Here is a 23,102-nt window from a genome sequence, read left to right on the forward strand (position 1 = left end):
AAATTAGGTCAACTCAGATCTATTTCTTACCTGTTTAAATAAAAAATACCACAATACAGTTTCAAGTTTGTAAAAAGGGCCAGAAGATATTCATTCTTAATCAGATTTTTTGGGTCCTTGAAAGCAAAGAAAACGACTGCAGTTGTTTTTGATACAGAGATGAAATAATCCTACATTATACAGGACATAAAATGTACACGTGAGCTAAAACAACTGAAAGGTCATCCCAAAGGAACATTTATGTTTAGTGTGACCCTGAAATTTTAATAAAGCAATTATTTCCCTTTGACATAACCACAGAACATTTACCGTTGAAAGGACCTGCAAATTCCATGACACCTTGGAAAGTCATGATTGAAAGTTATTTACCAACTGAATAATGCTGCAAAAGCCATGTGTGTGTCTTGTTCAGCCGGTTACAGTGGGGGAAAAATTAGACAGACAAGTGATTAATGGTATTATATTGCATGGTATATTTATGTTTTATTGCATGTTCATGGTCACCGAGACTAGGCTATGCTGTTCCTTTTGGCACGCAGGGTTAGGGAGAACCAAAGAATCAGCTTGCAACAGAGACAGAGAGAAACTGAGTAGAAAAACATCCAGTGAAAGCATGCAATCCCAAAGTGCATTTCAGAATGTCTGGTGGGGTTTAATATGTTTGCTTCTGGGACTGAATCTATGATTTATTGGTCCCTGATTACTTATTCCTCTTCTATGTTGCACGTGTTTGGCTGCACCTCAGATATTGCAGATGAATGTGAAAAAGAGCAGTAAGTAGGACTGCTGTTTCTAGAACAGTGATGGAAATTATTATTTTATGGTAGACTCTTATGGATAGTAGGGAACCTGGTCTGGAATCATCACTACTTCTGCTCTGAGAATTTTTATGAACACTTCCTGAGAATCCACAGCTTGGAAGAATGTTCAGTAGATATTGACTTTACATGTGTGTAATAATGACCATATGGTCTGCCCTATGACCCGGCCAATCTTACACATGTTTGAATATCAAGAATGTTCAGCTGTGGGAAAATCTGGGATTATCATTGTTTATCATTGTTGAGCAAGCCATCAGAAAAGTGCTACACTTAAAAAATCCAACTTGCTGTAATTTCTCATTATGGCTAATTTTTCATGACATCATATATATAGTCTATATAGATCACACATGCAGTTTCATATTAAGTACTTTATTTACTTAATAATTCAAACATCGCATGCAATAAGTAAAACATCAAAATATATTAGAAAAAGAGAACATACAGTACACTCATACATTCAGTATTGATATATCTAAGAACAAACAGAAAATGTGAAGTATACAAAATGAGCAAACAAATAAAACAAATAAAATAAATAAAATATCTGGCACATGGAACATTATTAAATTCTAATACGTGAGACAAGATGCATGACAACCCAGTATCAGGAGATAGATTAAAAAGCAGTGAATGGATCTTAACATTATTAATAATCATCATCATCATCATCAGCAAATCAGAATAGAGAGGAGCGATACGAGTGACAGCCCAGTGATATATTTACTCAGTCGAAAGAGGCCATGTTTGCACCTCTGTTCATACTTTCTCTCATTCTCTGTTTCTCTGTAGTTCAGTGACACAGGATAAAACTCTACACAATCCTTTCTGACAACATGCTGCCTGTTCTACTTGCACATAACATAATCTAATGCAAAGAGATGATTTTCTAGAAATAGCATAGTCATAGGCTTAATGTGTGCCCAAAAAAATAGTATTATATGCATACCTCCAGCTCTAGCACCACCTGAAATCTAATGTATGTTTAGTTTATGATCAAATATGCCATCCTTGGTCACAAAACTTAAGAAATGGTTAGAAGACATAAGAATATATAAAAACACAATAATGTAAATGTACTGCACATTACACATGAAGGATATGAGTCTGTGTTGATAAATGGCAGAGAGAGCTTATATTGTGTATTATGATCTCATATAATTGTGATCAGAGGCAGTAACCTGCTTCTAAAAAATGATTCAGATCTCTGTGTAGTGCTCATCAGCTGACCCAAACACAGTCCACAATATGCATTTCTTTGCCTGTCTTCTAACATACTGCATTGCACATTACATTCTCTCAGTACTGACTGCATCAAACCCTTTTAATCTGATTCCATTAGGTAAAGGCAGGTTTCTGTGCAGTGACATCCACTGCCACGTGCGCTGGAAGAGAAGAACCCATCTCCACTCTTAGGATTGTATAGGTTGGATAAAGGAACAGTGGCCTTTCCTGTGAGGAAAATAATGAACATTTTCACACAGAGTGTGGCACAGCAGTAACGCAGGTGGTAAAACATCGAGTGTATGTCATGTGAGCATACGTGCATATTCCTGTGGAGCATTCATAGTTGTTCAGGCAGTAGGCTCCTTGGGGTTTAGTACCCATGATTCTCCAAAGGGGCGTCATACGAGCTGTTCTCCTGAGTGGCCTTTCAACTCCCTGAACCGAGCCTGAGCTGGCATCGAGCTCTGGGTCAGAACTGGAAGCCACCTGAAGCACACATACATGCATGTGCTAAAGTATAGCAACACGTGCACACATGTGCTAAAGTATAGCAACCGGTATGCCACTTCAAACACATACATGCACTAAAGCACGGTAACAGCTATGACTGAAAATAACCTTCATTTGATATATCAAATAAAGGTTCAGCTTTATTTCAGGTGTCACAGCTCTGCACAAAGATCAAACATGCAGAAATGGTATTAAAATAATTTTTAAAAATTAAGAAATTAGACAAGTTAGTAAAAGTATGCATTTGTTTATTTTAAACTCGGAAGGACAGCATATGAGTAAGCACGTTATCGTTTACAGCAACCAGAATGTGCTCAGAGTGGTTTAAGTGGCAAAAAGGGAAAAACATTCACCTGTTGAATGAGCATCATGAGCAAGAGCCATGCAGCCGCAGCACCTTTTCCAAAGACGTGACCGTGCTCCTGCATTCTGGGCATGTGGTTTTTTTGCTACACCTTTTACAGAACCGCCTTTGTGAACCCTGGCGACAGCGAGCGCACAGGCACTATCTACAGATACAGCACTATCTATGGTGTGCTCTCCTGCCAGCACCACGGCGCCCAGTCTTCTCGTGTCTCCTCTGCCTTCCTTGCTCTCTGCCTTTTTGTATCCACTTGTGACGTCGCATGTTTGCTTAATATTTGCGACACGGTTCAGCGGTACTCTGGGGCTTTTTGTGAGAATGCAGTCAGGGTTATAGGAAGTGAGAGCTAGAACTACTGGAGGCCAAAGGTCGTACTATGGAGAAGAGGGTGATATGTGCAGGTAAAACCTGTTCACCTCATTGCTCGCATCGTCAGACTTTGAAATGGACTTTCACGAGTCTAAACCTCATGATTGTAATGACCAAGACTGTAATGCTTGGACATAAGGCCGGTTCTAAAGATTTTCTTTATCTTGTTTTAACTCAAAGCTGTATGCTGTATCTATATTAGTGAAGTCGATGCACATTTTACTGCATTTTCAAGTTATGTGTTTGTGAGACCGATTAGCTGTGACCTCATTTTAAAGATATCTTTATGAATAATTCTGTTTATTTGATTAGTTTTGGACATTCAACGCCTATGATCCTATCATTTTCCCCTGACATTCAACTAAAACACATCGAGGACAATGATTAAAATATGTCTAAGCTAAGAAAGTACTTTACACAAAAGGTACGACAACGTAAAATAGCAGTTTAGACACCCACAGTAAAAGCTGATTGGATAAACAGCTGATTGATAGGTTACATAGCAGAGCAGTGAAAGATTGAAAAGAACACCAAGCTGCTGGACAGCACAGCACTGCTGGAAGAATGCACTTGACCTTTTAGTCTGTTTCATCTTAAGGGCCCAAATCTCACACCGAGTTCCATCACGCAACCATGCTGAGATCCTAATAGTTACATTTGATCCAGTATAATCCACATATACATTTCTAAAAGTCTAACTGTTGTGTTGCATTCTCAATTAATACATGAGAAGGAATACAACTGTTATTCTTCTGTACTAATGACTATTATATATTGGTTGCTAACATCCTCCCAATCCCAGACTCATTTTAAAGTAATTTTAAATTTAGCATAGATTAAATGTATTTTACTTGATTCAAAAATATTGACAATATGCTGCAAGGTCTTCCTGAGTTTATTGCCAGACTTTTGGGAATGTGGTACATTAAATGTAAAGATCATTAGTACTGAGTCAGCAGGCCGAGTGACAGGTAGCCTGCAGTCACAGAGGAACGATCTGGCAGAGGAGCAGACCAACGGGAAGGAGAGGAGAATGGGGGAAAGGTTCAAAGTGACTCAATGTTTTCTGGATGTGATGTTCCATGTTTTGAATATTATACCAGAAGTTTTCTTTTTTAAATCATTCGTATCATTTCATCAGATGGTGTCCTTGGTTGAAATATATCTGGCATTCTTTAAGAAGTATGTGTTGTTCCAGTGGCCAAGGTCATGCTTATCTCATTTTGATTGAGAGCTAATGTGTGAAACCAAATCTGGCATACAGACAACAGTGACTCATCAGTAATGAATGCCTTTAAATGCAAGCGAAACCCATGTCAATTCACTATAGAAAAAATATTTGGTGCTTGACAGGACCATCACAGGGATAAAAACACATAGTGCACATAGTGGCTTTACATAGGCAGCATTTGCAAAGAAACTGAGATGGGCATCACTGTGGAAGGTGGACATATTCAGAATGTTCAGTAATTTTATTTACATACTGACACACAGAATACCAGACCCAGCTGCCTCTTGGTGGTTGTGTCTGGAAATTCTACCATTAACTCCAAAGCCTGACCATCTTAACTCACTAACGTGCATTTTGGCCAGAAAGTCTTTATGCCTCATTATGTTCCACTAAGTCAAAGAGATTAAAAAAAAAAAAAAAAAAAAAAGTCAGGGTATATCTGAAGGACTACAACACAGGAATTGTGTCTACAGAAACCAAATGAATAGGACTTCATCTGAACATGATGACTGGCCATAAGCATTTGATTGCAGCTCAACAATCAGCATTTGGAGGTAATAAATGAGGACAGAGAGCAACTCATCTACATTTCAGAGTCAACAAAATCAGCAAACTTCTCTGTGGTACTTTTCCCAGAACCAGAGAAACTGAAACAAATAAACAAACAAATACTGAGCAAGAGTATAAGATAGCAGATATCAATTTTCTGGTTTGGAAGAACTGAGAGTGTCAAGTCAAAGTCTGTTCAGGATAATATGTTTAACTTTGGGGGATATGAAATGTTGTTTTTAAATTATCCCATTTACTGATTTTGATTTTACTGGTTTTTGGTTCCACTACAGCCATTTTTCAGGAACAGCAAGAATAAATTTAAAGATAGTTATTACCATTTGGAGTCTGAAGAAAACAGCTCCTTTCTCCAGCACTGGTAGCAGAGATACTCAGCGAATTTCCCTTCTGTCCTTCAGTGGAGGTTTGCACACTTGCACCATTTGAGGAGTGCAGTGGGGATTCAGTAAGGTCTTCACCTTGGGCCACAGGGTCATGGACCTCTGGTACTGTCTGGCGTGTTTGTGAGTCTTGGCAAAGACTCATCAGATTGCAGACAAAGTACACCATCCCAACAGGGGCGCAATCTGGTACAGCTGCCAAACGAGGAAAGGGCCATGCTGCATCGACATGGGCCACACAAAACAGCAGTTTAAGTACTGGCAGCAGCATGACAAGAGCATATGAAGATATGACAGCAGAAAGTTAACTGCAATTCTGGTGAAATTCATTTAAGCAAATTTATTCTTGATCAATACCAGGTTTGATAAACAGCCAAAAACGGAACTGTAACAATCAATTTCATATGCATACTGATAGAAACATCTGATACTGTTTGAATCCTCAAGATAAAATTTGGCAAATGTCAGTGCAGTGCCCCATGACAATAGCTTACCCAAGACTAATACTATCTTCAAGCATTTAGCATGATGTTTGCCCTTGGTTTACTCATGTTGAGCCAGCATACAGGTGTGTGTTAGTTATAAGTAGGGTCCAGATTTAATACAATTAATGCCATTCAAAGTATGTGCAAAGAACTGCCCCACTTACAAACAAGAAATTAGACCTGGGCATTCATTTTACATTAATGATGGACTTCAAAATAAGGTATCGAAACAATCAATTTAAACAACACCATGACTTTAAGGCTTTCCTAAGGGCACATTGCAGTATGTTTTACAGGAAGAGGAAATGCAGTCATTAGTGCATGATATGTTTGAATCTTCAAGCAATAACAGCACGAGAGTGCACTACTAGAGGTTGCTATGGGGTCGATTTTGTGGATTCTGATTCCAAACTAGCCAGGTAGAAACAGAAGCTGATGTACTTGATTGACAAGTCAATTAAATATTTTATGAATTTAATTTAAAAAACAGCACATCATGGTCAACCTTTGGGATGTGCTTATTTTGACTATATAACTAACATAATACATAAATATGCTTGAGCACTGTAAAAGCCACTGACTTGTTCTACATCCATTGATATGAAACTTACAGTATTTATCAACAAAACTTGGATATTTTCCTTTACATAAAAATGGCTACATTTTCACATTAGAAAGCCCTGCTTAGAAAGAGAAAGGCTGTTTTAATCAACCCCCTTCTATACCCTTACTTGACTGATTGAAACTGTCAGGTGATTAACTACAACAGGAATAGGGTGCCACCTATTGTCAAAGCAAATACCCAAGACAAAGAGTTCAATGACTGACAATGTAAGATGGCTAAAACATAAAATAATCTTATTTTTAAAGAGGTTGACTAACTCAAGATAAAGTACTAAAATTCATTGCTGACAAACAACTTAATGTATTGTACACGCACCAAAATCAGGCTTTTCCTTCTTGCATTAGTTCAGAAAGAACTCATCTTTTGCTTGCGCTTACATACATGAATGACAGGGTTTAAGCCAGCTTTAAAGACCCAGAAGAACAGCTCGTCAAACCATCCTACCTTAAACTAAATAAAACAACGTACACTTTTTTTTTTTTTTTTTACAAAATATGCTCTTTATTTCATCCATCAAGATTTCATTTATAAAACAATCATTGTAATTATAAATCGCCAAGCTCGTCATATCCTCTCCAAGAAGCCAATCTATGAAAGCCTCTGCCACAAAGTTTACAGATGTCTCCTTTCATACAGAATGAAAACGCTCAGAGGTGACCTTGCATGCCTTTCGAGGATACACCTCCAACCAGAGGAAATGTGCAAAAATGTGTGGCTTCCAAAAGAGGTCGCAATAGCAGCATCAATAGCAGCAGTGTCATTCTGTCCAACCAACAAGACCCACAGCATGATTTACAAAGGCATCAAAAACCTTTTGGTCTTCTCACAGATTTTTTTTTTTTCCAAACCTTTTTTTTTCCTTTTCGTGAGAGGACTTCAAGGGTTAAGTAAAGTGCAAACCCTTAATATCAAAGTCTAGATATATACAAAACTCTACTTCTCCCCCTCCATCATTACAACAGGAAAGACAGGACATAAATAAGATACACAGACACACACTTAACAGAAAAAACAAGGATGAATTTAAATAAAAGGAAAATGTCGTCATGGTTTTCACGGCCTTAACCCATCTCCCTTTCAGCTTCAAACCTCCACCAGCCAAGACAACACCTTTACATAGTACAGGATAGCTGAATGAAAAATGGCAACAGAAGCTCAATGGTGGTAGCAGCACTGTGAGGTCCACTTTATTCAGTCCTCGGACTTCCACCCCAAGCCCAGTCATCTACAGGTGCAGGACTCTGCTATCATGTCTTCATATTCTTTATAGACGATACTGCCATTTTTCTCCATCATCAGCACACTGATTGGTTTGTATTTGTATGGTACGCAGGAAGGGAGTGGTACGTCGGCCACGCCAAGCTCACTGATGAAGGTCTGAACAATGGCGTGGTTGGGCGAGTTGTAGCCGTAATGCAGTATGCGGGGACAGTCGCCCATGCAGTAGCGAGGGTTGTACATGTGTGGCGCAATGATCCAGTGGTCCCAGCCCAGGTCGCGGAAGGTGACACGGTAGGAGTGCAGCTTGCACTGGTTCTTGGCCACGCTGTTTTTGTCCCGCTTGTAGTTGGGGATGTCGGAAACGATGCTGCCGGGCTCTCTGGACCGGCGGAACCTCGTGCCGGAGTGGGAAGGGGCTTTGGCATGTTTCGCCCATTCCACAGGTTGTCCCTCTTCTTCCAGGAAGAGAAGCAAAGCAGGGGCTCTCAAGTGGTTTTGCGGTGGGAACCGTTTCATCTGTGCCCTGTGCCTTACGCTGGATTGAAATTGGCCAGGTTTCAAGCATTTGTACTGAATGAAGAGGATGAACTGGCTGCCCTTAAACTGAGACACATAGGATGTGACATCAGATTCAGTCCACAGGCTTTGAGGACCCAGTGTAACGACATCTGTGTGACTGGCATGCTGTGAGGATGAGACTCTAGCCTCACACATAACAGGAGGATACAGTGCCACAGGTGACCTCATGTGAACAAAAGATGCCCTCATCACTTTGTCCAGTGGAAGGTTTTCCAGTTCATACTCTACGGTGTAGGTATACAGCAGGTCTGGCCAGGTCAGAGGTTGACAAAGGGAAGAGAAGAAAAGTGTCATTCTCTGTTTGAGCAGACACAAAAATGCAGTCATTTTTAATGAATAACTAACAGAAAGCTATCAACAGAAATTTAAGACACAAATCTAGCTAAACTATCACGGTTTATAAAACCCAGTGTTCGTAGACATGCATATTGTGGTTTATAAGCCCCAGTCTTTGGAGAGATGCAACAATTTTGTTAGCTCATTATAAACATATAAAGTTGACATAGTGTTCACATACACCTCAAAATTTAAAAGGGAAACAGAAATAAAGTTTTACCATATAGTGATGCATGGAACTGCTTTCTGGTGGCAGACGCACGGATCAGTCTGACGGTGTTGGAGCCAAACAATTTGTGTTGCTTCGGCCTACCATCTAAATCTGCCGCTTTTCTGTACAGACTCCACATGAACAGCAGACTTTGGTCCTCGGCTTGTTTTTCTGGGAGCGTATTACTGTTTGAATTCCTCTGTTTTGTGTGGCGACTTCGGCGATTCTGCTCTGTTGGCAAAACACCGAGATGTGAAGGGGAAATAGACATTTTGTGGGCCGCACGCGTGAAAGCTGACAACAGCAAAAAGAAACACGACAGTACACCAAGTCTGAAAAAGTCGTTACTTCTGGTAGCCTTCATGTTCAGCTTTTGGCACGACTAAATGCAACCAGGAAGGCCACCATCGTCCAAGAGCGTTAACGTGCGGAATTTGTGCCAAACATCACCTGACATCTGCGTGCTTCACCGACAATCATTTTCACAATGATCTTCAATTAAGCTATTCAACGAGATCTGTGCGTCTTACGTCAGCACTCAGCTGCCCTTTTACGGAGTGATGGGGTCGGTTTCAAACCATGACCGGAGGGGGGTTTAGGATTACAACTGTGGTTGTAGTGAGGCAGATAAGATGTCGGATACAACACTTTTGCCATAAGCATAATAGGATTTTATAGACATAGGACCATGAGGTGCATTTAGGTTGAGATCTGTGTAGTTTATAATGTCCAAATCACATTTTTTTACAGTTGAAAAAATAAAGAAGTTAAATATATAATGACGGAATTGTTATGTATGTTTTGTAAAAAAAGGCAAGAGAACGTATATGTGAAGAGAATCAAGTCAAGGTCAGTTTACCACCAGACACTAGCAGTCTGTTTTTGCAGAAATCTCGCTGAACAAATGTCGTTTATATGCTGATGCGAGATCAGCTTTGACTAATTTCTAAGACAAAGATTACTAGAATTGTTTCAGCATCCACGTGAGCGGGCACTTCATAGCTGGACAATAGACAATGCAACAGTTCACGCTGGATAAGCCCCCGCCTCTTAGCCATATTACATTGGGCAGTTACAGTGAAACTCTATCCTAACCGGCCGTTCCAGCTGTCAGTCAAATCTACTTTTTTTTCTTGCCAACAGCACTTCCTGCGTTTGAAACCGTTGAATTCCCGTCCAGATCAGCCCACAACGCCCCCCCCCCCCCCTCTCCTCATCATGCCGCGGCTGCCCGGTTGCTGTTGCTGATGGGGAGACGGAATTGCATGGCCTAAGAATTAAGTGGAAAGTCACCACGGAGCACAGAATGGAAACCGTGGAACAGCTCGTGTCCTTTAATCACGTCCACGTCCATCTTAACGGAGGCGCTCCGTGGGGATTCACTTTGAAAGGAGGACTGGAACACGGCGAGCCACTCATCATAACAAAAGTAGGTTAAGGCAGTGGTCTGAAAAAAAAAGTTAATGCATTAACTTGTTGACGCTTTCTGGGAATGTTTCTTTCAGCAGAAAGTTGTACTAAATGTTTTTCAAAAAGATGCACCAGGTTACCCACGTCAAAGTTGTTTGAGGCAATGCATATCTTAAATCTAACGGTATCGATGTTTGGTGTGCATCTTGTCATTCAGTACCTATGGCTAAGCTTCGTATCTGGCAAAGTATTTTCAGTCTGTTATAACTATCCAATTTAACGCTTCTTGACCGCTTGGCTCTTACAGTTTTTTTGTTTGTTTGTTTGTTTGTTTGTTTGTTTTTTTCCCCAGTACTCTGAATTTAGTTAAAATTGATCAATCACTAGAATAGTTCTGGTCCTTTGCACGCCCATTCACACTTTTTTTCTTTGAAATATCTTCTAGATTCCCGAGTACCTCTTCCTTCCACGAGTCTTTTCTTTTCAGCGTACATTCATTCAAAATGCCTCGTTTCGGGGCTTTATTTGTTTGGGCTTCATGTGCTGGATGTGAGTCGACTAGAAGGTTAACTTTTCCAGATCACACTGAAAGCATGGCGGTGTCTGCTGTCATTTACTGTTTAATAATCACAGTCAAACCATAATTGGCATAGTAATTAAAATGTATTGATCTTTGTTTGGCGTGTCGGTCAAGAAATACATTTCCAACGGTAATATTTCTGGTTAACTCCTCATGCTTCTACAATGATTCCTCCATTCATTTAGAGAGTGGTACAAACGATCATATACCAAAATAACATTTTGCAAATAAAACCTAACCATAATCCTAGTTTTTTTTTCGCGTTTGTGCTCATGTCTTTATTGACGCCCGTTTAGCGTTTACAAGTATGCAGTTCTTAAATTACGTCTTTCTCTGATGTTCGACATAGCTGTTTAAACACCGTTCTGTTGCTTACTACACCACGAGGAACATTAACAAGCGCCACTGCATCTGCAAACAATTCCTTCCGTTTGTTGTTTTCGCTTAACATTTTAATATTCGCTTAACATTAACATGAGCAAAAGAAAATAGTTCAGTTTGTTGGTGCTTTGAGTCTCAGAGTGAGTTAAAATAAGAGGCTGTGTCTTCTCATCAGTACAGACAGAAGAACTTCGTCATCCATAAAAGTTCATCCAAAAGTGACTGTTGCATGTAAGATTTCCAGAATCTGTAAGCAAAGAATTTCTACTTGAGACACATTCGAATCATCATTTATGTACAAAACATCAATACACATTACAAAGTATGGGATGAATAGCATTTATGTGCCCCTGGTTAACACTCTGGGGCAATAGGGTGCAATTTTAGATCACATGGTCAATTCTTTGTAATTTAATCATGAATTTATGATGCGGTCTCATGCCTTTGCTGCCTTCTGTTTTTAATATGATGTGTTTTGCAAACAGTAATGTGCATTATTCTCTAATCTCTATAATCATCCTGTTTATCTATGCCTTATAGGTCTGCTCCCTTTGCCACATTCATTAATGTGACCTGTGGGTCTAGGTGCAGGGGGCTGCTGTTAAATTGTGTTTGGTTTCCCTTCTGATGGCCCATTCCTGTTTCTTTCCAACAAAAGTGTTGTTGTTTTTCTTGAGGAAAGATGTTTTGGGGATCGAGAGCCTCAGAGACCACATTCCCAGACTCACCCCCCTGAACCAGCAAGGGTTGTTTGGGGTGCTTGTTTTTTTTTTGGGGGGGGGGGGGTTGGGAAAGTGAGTGTGTGCATAATGGAGACAAAAATGTGAAGGAAATTTGTCTAAGTTGCTCGTATGTTTGTGGGCAGATTCGAGTGCGTAATGAACAACGAATAATGAATTTTCTTTTTTTTTTTTCTGTCATCCAGTCCTCTGGTTGCGTGGCCATTAAGACTTCTGTTAGACTGTGTATTACTTCTCCTACAGAAATCTTCATATTTCGATAATGTTTTTGAGCCTGTGTCAAAGGTTTGTTGACGAGCCTAAATGAATTCAAGATGATCATCAACTTAGCACTGTAAGATAAGACGCCTGTGTAAGTGTGCCCAGGGAATGAAAACCATTTTCAGGGTGCATTGGTGTGGCACACCACCCTGCTCCCAAATGGTATCATGTGATTCACAAGTGCTACCACACCCACAGTGCCATTGACCCCAGGGCCATCATTAAGACCTGATCTGCCACTGGAGTTAGAGTTCCATCAAATATTCACTATTGTCTGAGCTTCCACATCACTGCTTAAGGTGAACGTGCAGTAACTAATGACTGTTAAGGATTTTGATTAGTTTCGTCCCACTGCATAACCCACTGTTCCCATTTCCATTCAATTAAAACAATGTCTGTCTTTGTTTGTTTAAAAAAAAAAAATCTGTGGATTTTATGTAACTAAATGAGAGGTAGTGGGAAAGCATGGCTAATGTATTTTTGTGGTAGGCTTGTTAATTCTCAGTGAGCTTTAACCTGCCGCCTTGCGGGATGGATCATAGCCAATCTGATAACCCCATATTCCCCACCCAGACTTGCTAACTGGCTAACCTGAAACACATGCTTTGCCTGACACAGTGGTTCTTAAGCCAGTGTGCTCTGTGTGTGCAGACGTGCATGGGCACATTGTGCATCCGAGTATTCATACAAGTAGCTTTTGGCAAGCTTCATGTGCACCGTTCTGTCCATTGTGCTGCATTTTAATATATACCATTTTACTTTCCTTAACCCAGGGGGCACATTGCCTAAACACAACAGTTTGCACATGGTCTTTCCATTTAATTTGAAGGCAAGGCACGACTTGCATGATTTGTCGGGCCTGTGCACCACCCAACCCTCCAGAAAGTTTCTTTGTCATTCTCTCCTATCAGCCATCTCTGGACCTAGACACACTTGGAGACACTGCTGGCCCTTTATGCAAAACAACAGGGTTAAAGGGTGAGTGCTTCAGGGCTCCCTGCCGGCTCACTGCCGATGTCCAGCTCCAACTGTGACTCAGCCTGAGCTCCTAAGCAGTAACAGAGGCTCCCAAGCCACACGAACACAGCCGCAGTGATTGAAACCGGGGGAACTCAGGCCTCCTGCTAACGACACCTGAAGGGCCGTGACTGGCTTCGTGTGAAATGGAAGTTGAACGTGGTCAAATGGAACGTTTACCTTAGTAACGGCTCGCATCGTAAAAACCCAATGTAATGTGTTGCCAGGCAGCATGGACTTGTTGAAAGCACCACTATGGGAGCAGCTGTAAGATTGGCTGAGATGGGGAAAAAACTAGTTCTTCAGAACCGACTGTGGACTGATGAAATGCAGACCCAAGGGCAAACTGCAGAGCAACAGGTCTTTGCTTAAGGAAAGGAAACTAGCATTGTTATTGCCATGCTCATGTTATACCATTTAAAATTTTTTAAAAAAACCTGCTCAAAACCCCCGGCAAGCCCTTTGCTTTGAAAATTACAATGGCTCTGCATGGTAAATTTAAGCTGATCATGTTAAAATCTGATTTCTGAAAACGTCATTGTTTTGCTTGGTTCTTTTTTTTTTTTTTTCCTTTTTTTTTCTCTGTCTTACCACTCTGCTGGTCCCCTCTCTTGGGTTTCCCAGGGTTTGGGATTATATAGAGCACAGGGCACTCGAGTCATACTTTTCTCCTTACTTTCTAATTGGCCAATGGAACTTGTTCCCAAGCACCATAGTTTAGAGGTGAAGCAAAAGTCTTGGGACCTTTTAGGTGGAAATGTTGCTCCAAGATCCTTTTCAGTTAGAGTTTGCGCAAAGCTAGCCTATCCGGTCATTGTAGTTTCTCTCTGTTGCATAATATGTTTTATCAGTGCTACGTGAATAACAGAATTGCTTCCACTTTTTGTCATCCAGTAACCACTGACTTCTGTTTCTGGAATGTTTGCCTATGGTTGAGTCTGTAGCACTGCTTCATGGGACAAATCAGTAGGAGGTCGTGGGTAATTTTTGTTCAGGTGTTGGATTGAAGAGGAACTGGGTGAAACATGGTGGGTTTTTCTTTTAATGTCAGGTTGCTTTTTATAAAGTCTATAGTTGGTTTTGGGTGTGAGAAGAATCTGATAGCTGGCAGGAATGTGAGTTTGGCTCCTGGAGCCTTTGCTTTGGGTGGAGGTGCTTTGATGGAGGGAGAGATATTACAGCGTTATTGCTCCAGCAGCCCCCTCATGCACACACATTTAAAACTTCTGTTTCTGCGTGTCCTATTGGGTATAACTCTGCTAAGTACTTAGCATGAAACTGTTGCATATAATGTGGGGCAGTAAACATTACAGAATGTGTAAATGGTTGTTGATGATAGGATTGAGACTAAAGTCAGAAGTTATAAAATGCTTGAAATGAAATGAATGGGCCATTTATGACTGTTTTAGAAATGGCCTTTCTAATTGTTTGTCTTTGCATGGTTTATACATGGTTTAGAAATATTATTGGTGCAGGTATTTATTACTTTTGTAGTTACTCTCAGCCTAGTGTAGTGCCATATGTAAGTCTAGATGTGAATGTGATGTATCAAAAATGTCTTCATAGATTCTTCATAGTAAATCTTGATGCTTCAAAGGTTTTACCAAAATGAATTGAACAATCTCCTCCCAGGGAGCCCAGAACAGAGTGGAAAGTGTGAGAGAGTAGAAGCTGGGCACTTTGTTTGAACAAGGTTAGCAAAGGCTACAAGGTCATTCTTCACACATTTATATCCTCCAGTGATACACCATGGCTCTATTCACAGACAGCAGGAAACTGGGCAGTGGCAGGTCTTGTATTGAGCTGTCAGGGCGTCATCTCCTTCCTCTACGCAGTCATGTCTGCTATGGCAGTGATGAATCAATCTGACTTGGCTTTTGCTCAGGAGGTCGCCAGCTCTCTGACACTGACTATTGTCCTTTTCGGAAATGGTTCTTGACATAAGTCCAGCACTTGTGATACAGATGTTATTAGTGTCATTTTCAGTTTGACAAGTTTCATGTCAGATATGTGTGCTTGCAGCATTCCCCTTTGTTTTGATTATGAATGACCTTTTGTATTCTCCAGTTTCAGGGGATTCTCTAGAAACACTGGAAAAGGTGATTTTATTGCCGAGTGTGCTGGGAAACAGACTCATCCTGAGATTCATCCTGTCAGGAGGTTTCGTCTTCACCGTCTTCTTGGACGCTGCTCAAAGGTGCCTTCTCACCTCTCAGTGAGAGAGAGACGCTGTTGAGAACCCACGCTGGTGTTTCTGGAAAGGTTTCAAAAGCCAGAGGTGCTTTGTGTGGGTGTCTCGCACATGTTTTGTACATGTCAAGTACATGACTGATCACTTAGATATGTTTGTGAATATGTCTGCCAGCGGTGAGATATGGTGTCTCAATAACCACATAAATGGATATTTAAGTGCTCTTGATACACACATTACTGATTTGAGTGTATGACTAAGTAATTGAGTTATACGGAACGAAGTTGTTTTGGTCTGACTGTCAACTGAAATGGAGGTTTAGTCTTGCGTGTTATTGCACCCTGAAAAATGATCGCACCCTGAAAGAATTGGGCATTTCTGCTACATTTATTTCTCCACAAACATGTGTCATGTATGACTACATTCTGAAAATGTTTTGTGCTGCATATATGAATAGAACACTTAATGGGATTGAAGAAGCACTGGGTTACGGTACTGGTTCCATTATGCTATCGTTCTGAGGGTGCATTTACATTACGATGGACTGTAGCAGATTGACACTGAAAGACATTTTGAAAAAGAAAAGGCGTTTTGAAACGAAGGACAATTATAATCTGCCTCTTTAACATTGTGTTTAAGATTTTGGGGTTGTAACTAGTTTCACTGAGAGACTAGATTTGATAATGGTGACTGGACAGCATCTTTTGAGTGAGTGTGTAGACAGCATCTTTTAAGAGATGACATATTTGTGTTTTCACTCCACTATCACAGGTGTTTTATTAATTCAAGGTGTTTGGCTGTCTGAAGTATGAAAAGTTGTTTTACACCGCTGTGTGTAGCTCAGTGGTTAAGGTACTTGACTTGCAATCTGAAGGTTGCTGGTTCACACCCCACCAGTGCCAAGTTGCTACTGTTGGGCCCCTGAGCAAGACCTTTAACTCTCAATTGCTCAAGTTGTGTTCAGTCATAATTGTAATGCTTTTTGGATAAAAGCATCAGCTAAATGCCATAAATCTAAGTGTGTGATAGTATGACGGCAACCCTTGTTTGGATGTTGGGACACGTTTTGTTCTACACTGTTGTCTAAGTGATATGTTGGTACTTGTGTGGCTGTAATGTACATAGGGAAAGGGTCTGGCATGGATCAGGTCAACTTGCCACATATATGTGGCTAGCTGACTGGTACGAGGGGGAAGTCTGTGCAAACAGTGGATGTTAATTGAGACTGTAAGAGGCTAACGAAATGAGGAATGTGAACACGTTTCTCCACAGAGAGGCATTCCTTCCGCACAGAGTCTCATCCTAAAACAAAACATTCACTGTTAAATTGTGCGTGTGCGTGTGTGTGTGCTGGTGTGCGTTTATTCAAACCTCATAGATTTTGTTTATTGTAGTGTGTGCGTGTGTGTCTGTGTGTGTGTGTGTGTGTGTGTGTTTCATATTTACTCTGTGTGCACTTGTGTGTAATGTTCACCATGACATTAATAGGTCTGTAGAAGAGGTTCCTTTAGCTCAGTTGCAGGCAGCCTCAGGGCTGTGTGTCACACCTTTTAAGAGTCCAGCAGCATAATGGAACTTCAGACTGAGGTAGAGCGCACTCATTCTTCCCAGCCGTAGACCTCAATGAAGCCTTTGTCACCCTTTCTCATACTCTGTCTCTTTCAACTCTCTTCTTCTGTGCCTGCCTCTGTTTCTCACACATCTTTTGTCCTTTACTCTTTTCCAGTGCCACCACTCTCTCAACTTTTCACTCTCCTCTCCTCTTAAAAGATGTGCGTTCCAGTGACAGGGGTTTCACCCAACATGACCCTGAATGGCTTCAGAATGTTTTCGGTCGCCCTGCTCTTAAGCCAGAGGAGCCCGCTCTGGGTCTTGGGTCTTGCAACAGCTACTGCTGTGGTTGCCGTGCAAGGGCCTACTCAAAGACGAGGGCTTTCAGTCTGTGCTCACCGAAATGAGATAAGGAAAACCACTCTACACTCTGATAAACTCTTTTGCTGTGCCGTGTGAGATTAAATAAGTTGATGTAAACTGTGTGTGTGTGTGTGTGTGTGTGTGTGTGTGTGTGCGTGCGCCGCGGCAGTCTGTGTTGTTAGGTTGTGGTGTAGGGCAGTGGAGGTCCTGGTCAAGCAATACACAAAAGCTGTGCTGTGGAGGAGGGGCCCCTTGCCATATGTAGCCCCACACCCCTACTCATCTTGGGGCTGTGGGGAGCACAATGGCCGGGTGTCAGCTCTGGCCATTTCGATGTATTCACCAGTCATGAGTGACAGACACCCCCCCCCCCCACCTAAATAATTCAAGCAATTGTTGAAGTGCTTCGGGACTAGTAGCTACGAGATCCGAATGCTGCATTTCCAGGACTAACGATCCACGTCTGACAGACCTGTGCAGGATAACATTGTGTCTTGATTGCCATCTTTATGGGTGCTCCACACATCTGCCTGAATCAGGCTGGTTTCAAGCTCCATACTAATATAAAAGGGACAAAGACATGGCCATGCAGAGGTTTTGGGCTGAAACCGTGCACTCTCAAGGGAGGAGACGGACTGCAAAGTCACGTGTACGGCTTGGTGGGAGATTCAGAACCTCCTGAAGCAGGAGCCAAGGTGATTCCTCTGTGCGGCCCCGTTCGGGCAACTGATAGATTCTGAGCACCATGGCAGGGGGTTACCATGGCAAGCCGGTGACTTGGCTCTTGATTGTTGTTGGAACCAAAGTGTGGCTTGAGGGATGGGTGGTGTGTGTGTGTGTGTGTGTGTGTGTGTGTGTGTGCACGCATGCGGCCATCTGTGTGAAGTCATGTCATGTATGTGATATTTTTGAATGGATGTTCTCAAATGGCATTCCCCAGTGAATATTGGCATTTGGTATCAATTTCAATGTTGAATATGTATTAACACACACATCGAGACTAATTGCTATGCAGCAGGTCACTGGGGACCTGTTATTATGCTACAGTCAAGAAAAGGAGAAGTGTGTTACAAACCAGCCATGTTTTTATTTGCCTTGGAGTCCAGGTTCATAGATCACTGAAATAAATTACCACGAACGCTATTTACATGCTGCCGCTTCTTTTCACTTTGGGCCACTTGTGATGAATAAGCGTGCTATGAATTCTTCAGTTCTTCTTATACTTCAAGTATTACACATCTTTTTAAGTGAAACTAAGTTTTCCTTTTTTTCTGTCTACATCAGTTTCTTTGCCATCTCTTTTTCTTGGAGCCCACAGAGAGGAGTTGCACACGTGCCTGTTGTCAGGGCTTCCATTGCTTTTAATCTGCGGGAGCAGTGCAGCTGAGCACTCTCCGTGTTCCTGTAGACTTCCCAAACCAGCTTGGGAAGTCTACATCTTACTCACTTCCCCCTCTTCCATACCACTCATCTTCTTTTTCCATACTCTTGTTTCAAGCCAGTACATCCGACCCCCCCCCCCCCCCCCAAGGGGTCAAAATCCCTTTTCTTTTGTTTCCGCTGTTGGATGGAGGCAGGTTTTGGTCACCAAAGCGGATCTTCTTACTATAGACCATAATTTAGAAGGAAAATGTGTTTTCACTTAACGCTCTTGTTGCACTGTAATGAATTGGTGAATAAAAGCAGTCTGTCAATGAATACATGAATCCGTGGAGGCTATGAGAAAAAAAGGAAGAGAATAGGAGAACAAGGGAGAGGCCAAAGAGGTGAGTCTTTGCTCCCAGGGAACATGCTGTTTAATGGACAGTGAGCAGATGTTGCATGTGTTAATCATTGGCTGTCATGTAACACGCACGCACGCAGGAAAGACAGAAGAACCTTTCTGTCCATGTACATGCTCATAAGCATGCAGTCTTGCAGGCACACTTGCATACATCATCTTCAGACATGTGCTCCCTAGAGTTTGTCTCATATTGCCCTTTGGCTGATACGTCGGAACAGACGTATCTCTAGCTGGGACGAGAGGGCTCCGAAGCACAGCTGTCTGGAGGTAAAGCAGGTAATTATTAACAACTTAAACTGGAGTGGGCTTTGTTGTTAGTCTTGCGTAGGGTTTGTAAGGTTTTTTTCCCTTCAGTTTTAATATGAACTGTATTTTTTTTATTGGTTAACTGTCATTCGTTTTGTTTTGTTTTCGGCTCATACAGGTAGATAATGCGTCAAGCACAGGACTGTTTGGAGTAAGTTCCTCAAAGGGAAAATGCAGTAAAAAAAAAAAAAATAAATAAAATAAAATATTTGCCAAGTTAGTGCTCAGCAACTGTCTATGTTCTGTCCACAGCTACCAGCTTTGGAACCATGTCATTCCAAAAATAAATAAATAAATAAAAAAATCCTCTACCATATCTTACAATCTCTTGAGTATTTAGAGAAAAAATGCCGAGAGACTCCACTCTTGGCCAGAAATAGATGGTTTCAGGCCTGCATGCCTCTGGCTATTTCGCTGTTAATGATTTTCTGACTGGGGAAATCATTACAGCCATTGATAAAGAAGACTTTGTCTTTGAGCTGCGTTCTTGGATAACTGTGTCCCCCCGGAATTCTTTACCACTGCTCTCTGTTGGACCCATCCTTGAATTATTGCTCAAAACAAGAGTGTCGAAACTTATCTCTTAATTCTTTGGAAACTTGTTTTGACATGTTTTTGTTTCAGATGTGTTTATGTAAAGGCTAAGATCAGATTAGTGTCATTCAGGGTGAGCCACTCTTCACCTTCCAGGGCCGAATAATCCCATCAAGCGCTACCCCATTCCTGCTCCCCCTCCGCGTGTCCTCAGCCGAGGCGCACCTTCCCAATCTCTTGCGGCGTTTCACTTTGCGTTTGCGCTTGGAGACGAACCGTAGCTGACTGAAACAGTACGAGTCCATATCGCTCCCAAGGCTCGCCCCTAAACTGAGGCCAGCCTTCCTTCCCTCTGGGCCTGTGCAACAGTGCCCTGGTACAGGTTGTTGAGGCCTTGTCAGGTGACGGGGCTGCTGGGCAATGCCCTGATGTGCCCAGCTGTGCCACAATAGCGGGCGGTGGGCCAGTCCGGCGGAGAGGGGCACGCCCTGTTATTTATAGAGTTAGAGTGGATGACCTCATCCCGTCAGGCCAAAGCACGTGGGCGGAGCCCGCGAGACAGGGAGCTCATTCTTCTCCAACTCCTCCGGTGGGAGCCCTCAGGCTGCCCAGTCTGGCTACTGACTGCAGCCCACTGCGACGCTTTTTGTTCGGGTGTTGGCTCGGACGAGGGAGGTCATTCGGCGCTGGGTCCGCAGGCCAGAAAAGGCACAGTCATCTATGAGACCATTTGATTTCTCTGTCAGGCTATTTTATAGAATTTTATATAATTCCAATATACAATTGTCTATATGAGCGACAGCTTCAAATTTGGCTCTGAGATTGGTGCAAGTTTGTCCTTCGCTTTAGTGCTTTTGTAATTTGTACCAGTATTTAATTGTGTGTTCATCAAGGGCCTTTCAGGAATCAGTAACATGTTGGACAAGGTGCGCTTTGATCTTAAGTATCTGTATCTGAAAGCCCTGCACACAGTCTGCCGTACCTGTCTGCTCTGATGTGGTGCAGGCCTGGCGCGCAGGGTAGACGTTGCGAGTGCATTCCGCACCCTTATCCCATTCACCCCACCTTCCTCTAATAAGCATGAGCACACTCTCTGAGTCACAACCAGAGAGTGTACACAGTTTTGAGCAGCGCTGCTAAAAATCGCCTCTCAAAGCCACTTATTGTATTAAGACTATTCCCGCCATGGGACTTATAATTTTCCAGACCTGCTCTCGCCTCCTGGGGTCGAAATGGAGAGAGCATTTTATCTGGGCCAGGAGGGGCAGGAAAGGAGTTCCAGTGATGCCATTTGTTTCCTCTCCTCACCCACTGCTTCCCCCTCATCCCTCCCACCGTTTGTTTTTCCAAACGAGAAACGTTAATTAGCACTCTCCCACTAGTAACGGCTGCCTCCTCAGCGCTGTTGTCTGCCAGCCTCCAGTCTGAAGCATGGGGTGCGGAAATTGTTTTATTTTCACGGCTCATAATGAGCAGTGGTTCCTGAGGGAGGTGGTGGTGGAGAGAGGAGTAGGGAGAAGGAGGGGAGGGACGGAGCACCGTTCCAGTCTCCCACAAAGGCTGCCTTTGTAAACGTTCCCTCCTGGTCACTGGGGAGCTCGGAACAAACCGGAGTCTGCCCATGCCCAAGCCAAATACACACTCGCATGCACATACCACGTGGAAAGAGGCCCAGTGGAACATAGGTGTGGCGCTCGCAGCCAACACAACTCCGCAGTTTAGTTATTTTTAGCTCCAAAACCTCAGAGGAGAACATGACCTCAAGGGAGATTGAAGGAAAGGTAGCAGTGGGTGGACGCTGAAGGCAGGGAGGGAGAGGAGAAGGCCGGGGTGGAGGTGGCTTTAACGGCTTTCCGAGGCCGGGCCAGCGGGCGCTTGCCGCTCCGCCGAGACTCGCCTTCCGGACAGGGGAACTCTGGACTTTCTTTCCGCGTGTCCTTTAAATAAACCTGTGACAGGCTGGAGTTAATGATGCGGGAGCGCCTTTGTCATGGCCTGGGGCAGCCGGTAGATGGGGCCGCAGGGAAGCGCGGTCCGTTTTGATGGAAGACGTCGGCTGCATCGTGCGGACACGTCCGCGCTTTATCCGTCCTCTCCGTTTCATGCGGTTCTCAGCCCTCGATTTCAGGAGCTGTGAGCACTTTGGCAGCAAATGAGGTAAGACGGAGAGAGTGTGACTGTGGTTTATTGCCTAAATGAGCAACAACGTTCCACTTGGCTGTGGCTGCCTGCGCTGGGTGCAAAAGCATTAAAACTCCCAGTCGAAAGGTTACCTGACTCTGGATCTGGCCCTGGAACAGTTCTGTGCCTTGTTCTGGTGAAATGTGTTCAGCTATTACAAATGGAAAGAAGTTATTTCTTCTTATTTCTAAGTGTAAATGGGCACTTTCGTCCAACCAGAAAGGTCCTGTGACGAGCCAAGCATGGGTCTCAAGAAAGGGACACGTGGGCCTTTTTTAATATTGGTTGATTTATTTCTGAAGGTGCTATTTATCATCTAAATACAACATGCCTATGTTAAAATTCCTTTTTGAGGAGAAGGAATGAGTAGAAGGGGAGACTTGTTGGAGACATAGAAATGATTTTATCACCTGGATTCTCATTACAGTTACAAGAGAAATGGAGAACCAATGTGATACACATGCACACTATATCTCTCTGAAGCTTCTGGATACAGCACTGCTGAGTCAGGGAGATAAGACCACAATACTGTGATGGAGATAGAGAAGAATGTAAATTGCTGTTCTGTCAGTCCGTGGCTAATCTGTGATCCTGCAATGCTGATTAGTCCGGAGTTGCGGGGCGTCCTCTGGATCAGGGCTGCGTTCCAGATTTCCCCAGATCTCTTTTAGTGTGTTCTCGTTTTATGTCAGCAAGTTTAATGTTAACGTTTCACTTTCTGTGGAAATGTGAGTATTTTGAGAAGTATGCAAGTGGTTGTGCAAACACACACAAAAAAGTAATGTAAAAATAAATATCGCTTCACAGATGACCCAAGAGCACATACTAGAACTCCGTACTCTCCCCTGCCTGGCTTTGTGCACTGTGGATATGAC

At 42.5% G+C, this 23,102-nt stretch overlaps 3 protein-coding genes and 1 long non-coding RNA gene across 9 annotated transcripts in view; 2 read left to right on the forward strand and 2 right to left on the reverse strand.

The window, feature by feature from the left end:
- Positions 1-1,177: 1,177 nt before the first annotated feature.
- On the reverse strand, positions 1,178-3,132 carry LOC113579815 (liver-expressed antimicrobial peptide 2). Its single transcript, XM_027014003.3, has 3 exons — positions 2,912-3,132; positions 2,365-2,534; positions 1,178-2,273 (listed from the first exon to the last, which is right to left on the reverse strand). The coding sequence occupies exons 1-3, from the start codon at positions 2,993-2,995 to the stop codon at positions 2,234-2,236; spliced, it is 294 nt and encodes a 97-aa protein (XP_026869804.1). The 5' UTR covers positions 2,996-3,132; the 3' UTR covers positions 1,178-2,233.
- A 3,962-nt stretch (positions 3,133-7,094) lies between these two features.
- bmp15 (bone morphogenetic protein 15) lies at positions 7,095-9,215 on the reverse strand. Its single transcript, XM_027014018.3, has 2 exons — positions 8,939-9,215; positions 7,095-8,630 (listed from the first exon to the last, which is right to left on the reverse strand). The coding sequence occupies exons 1-2, from the start codon at positions 9,198-9,200 to the stop codon at positions 7,804-7,806; spliced, it is 1,089 nt and encodes a 362-aa protein (XP_026869819.3). The 5' UTR covers positions 9,201-9,215; the 3' UTR covers positions 7,095-7,803.
- Positions 9,216-10,137: 922 nt separating this feature from the next.
- shroom4 (shroom family member 4) overlaps positions 10,138-23,102 on the forward strand; it is a 33,251-nt gene continuing 20,286 nt past the window's right edge. For 2 of the 6 annotated variants that reach the window (XM_027013967.3, XM_081694491.1), the window contains exon 1: positions 10,138-10,358. In XM_027013967.3, the coding sequence (XP_026869768.2) occupies positions 10,236-10,358 (123 nt within the window). In that variant the 5' untranslated portion in view covers positions 10,138-10,235. Of the gene's footprint in view, positions 10,359-14,205; positions 14,347-15,385; positions 15,516-21,559; positions 22,204-23,102 lie in introns of those variants that run through there. The other 4 variants (XM_081694494.1, XM_081694493.1, XM_027013968.3 and 1 more) reach the window with 4 other exon arrangements.
- LOC113579793 (uncharacterized) lies at positions 18,941-19,732 on the forward strand. Its single transcript, XR_003410904.3, has 2 exons — positions 18,941-19,482; positions 19,631-19,732. It is a non-coding gene; the product is annotated as an uncharacterized LOC113579793 (long non-coding RNA).

The sequence above is a fragment of the Electrophorus electricus genome, chromosome 13 (genome assembly GCF_041902795.1).
Source record: "Electrophorus electricus isolate QZ-2024a chromosome 13, ASM4190279v1, whole genome shotgun sequence".
Classification (NCBI taxonomy): Eukaryota; Metazoa; Chordata; class Actinopteri; order Gymnotiformes; family Gymnotidae; genus Electrophorus; species Electrophorus electricus.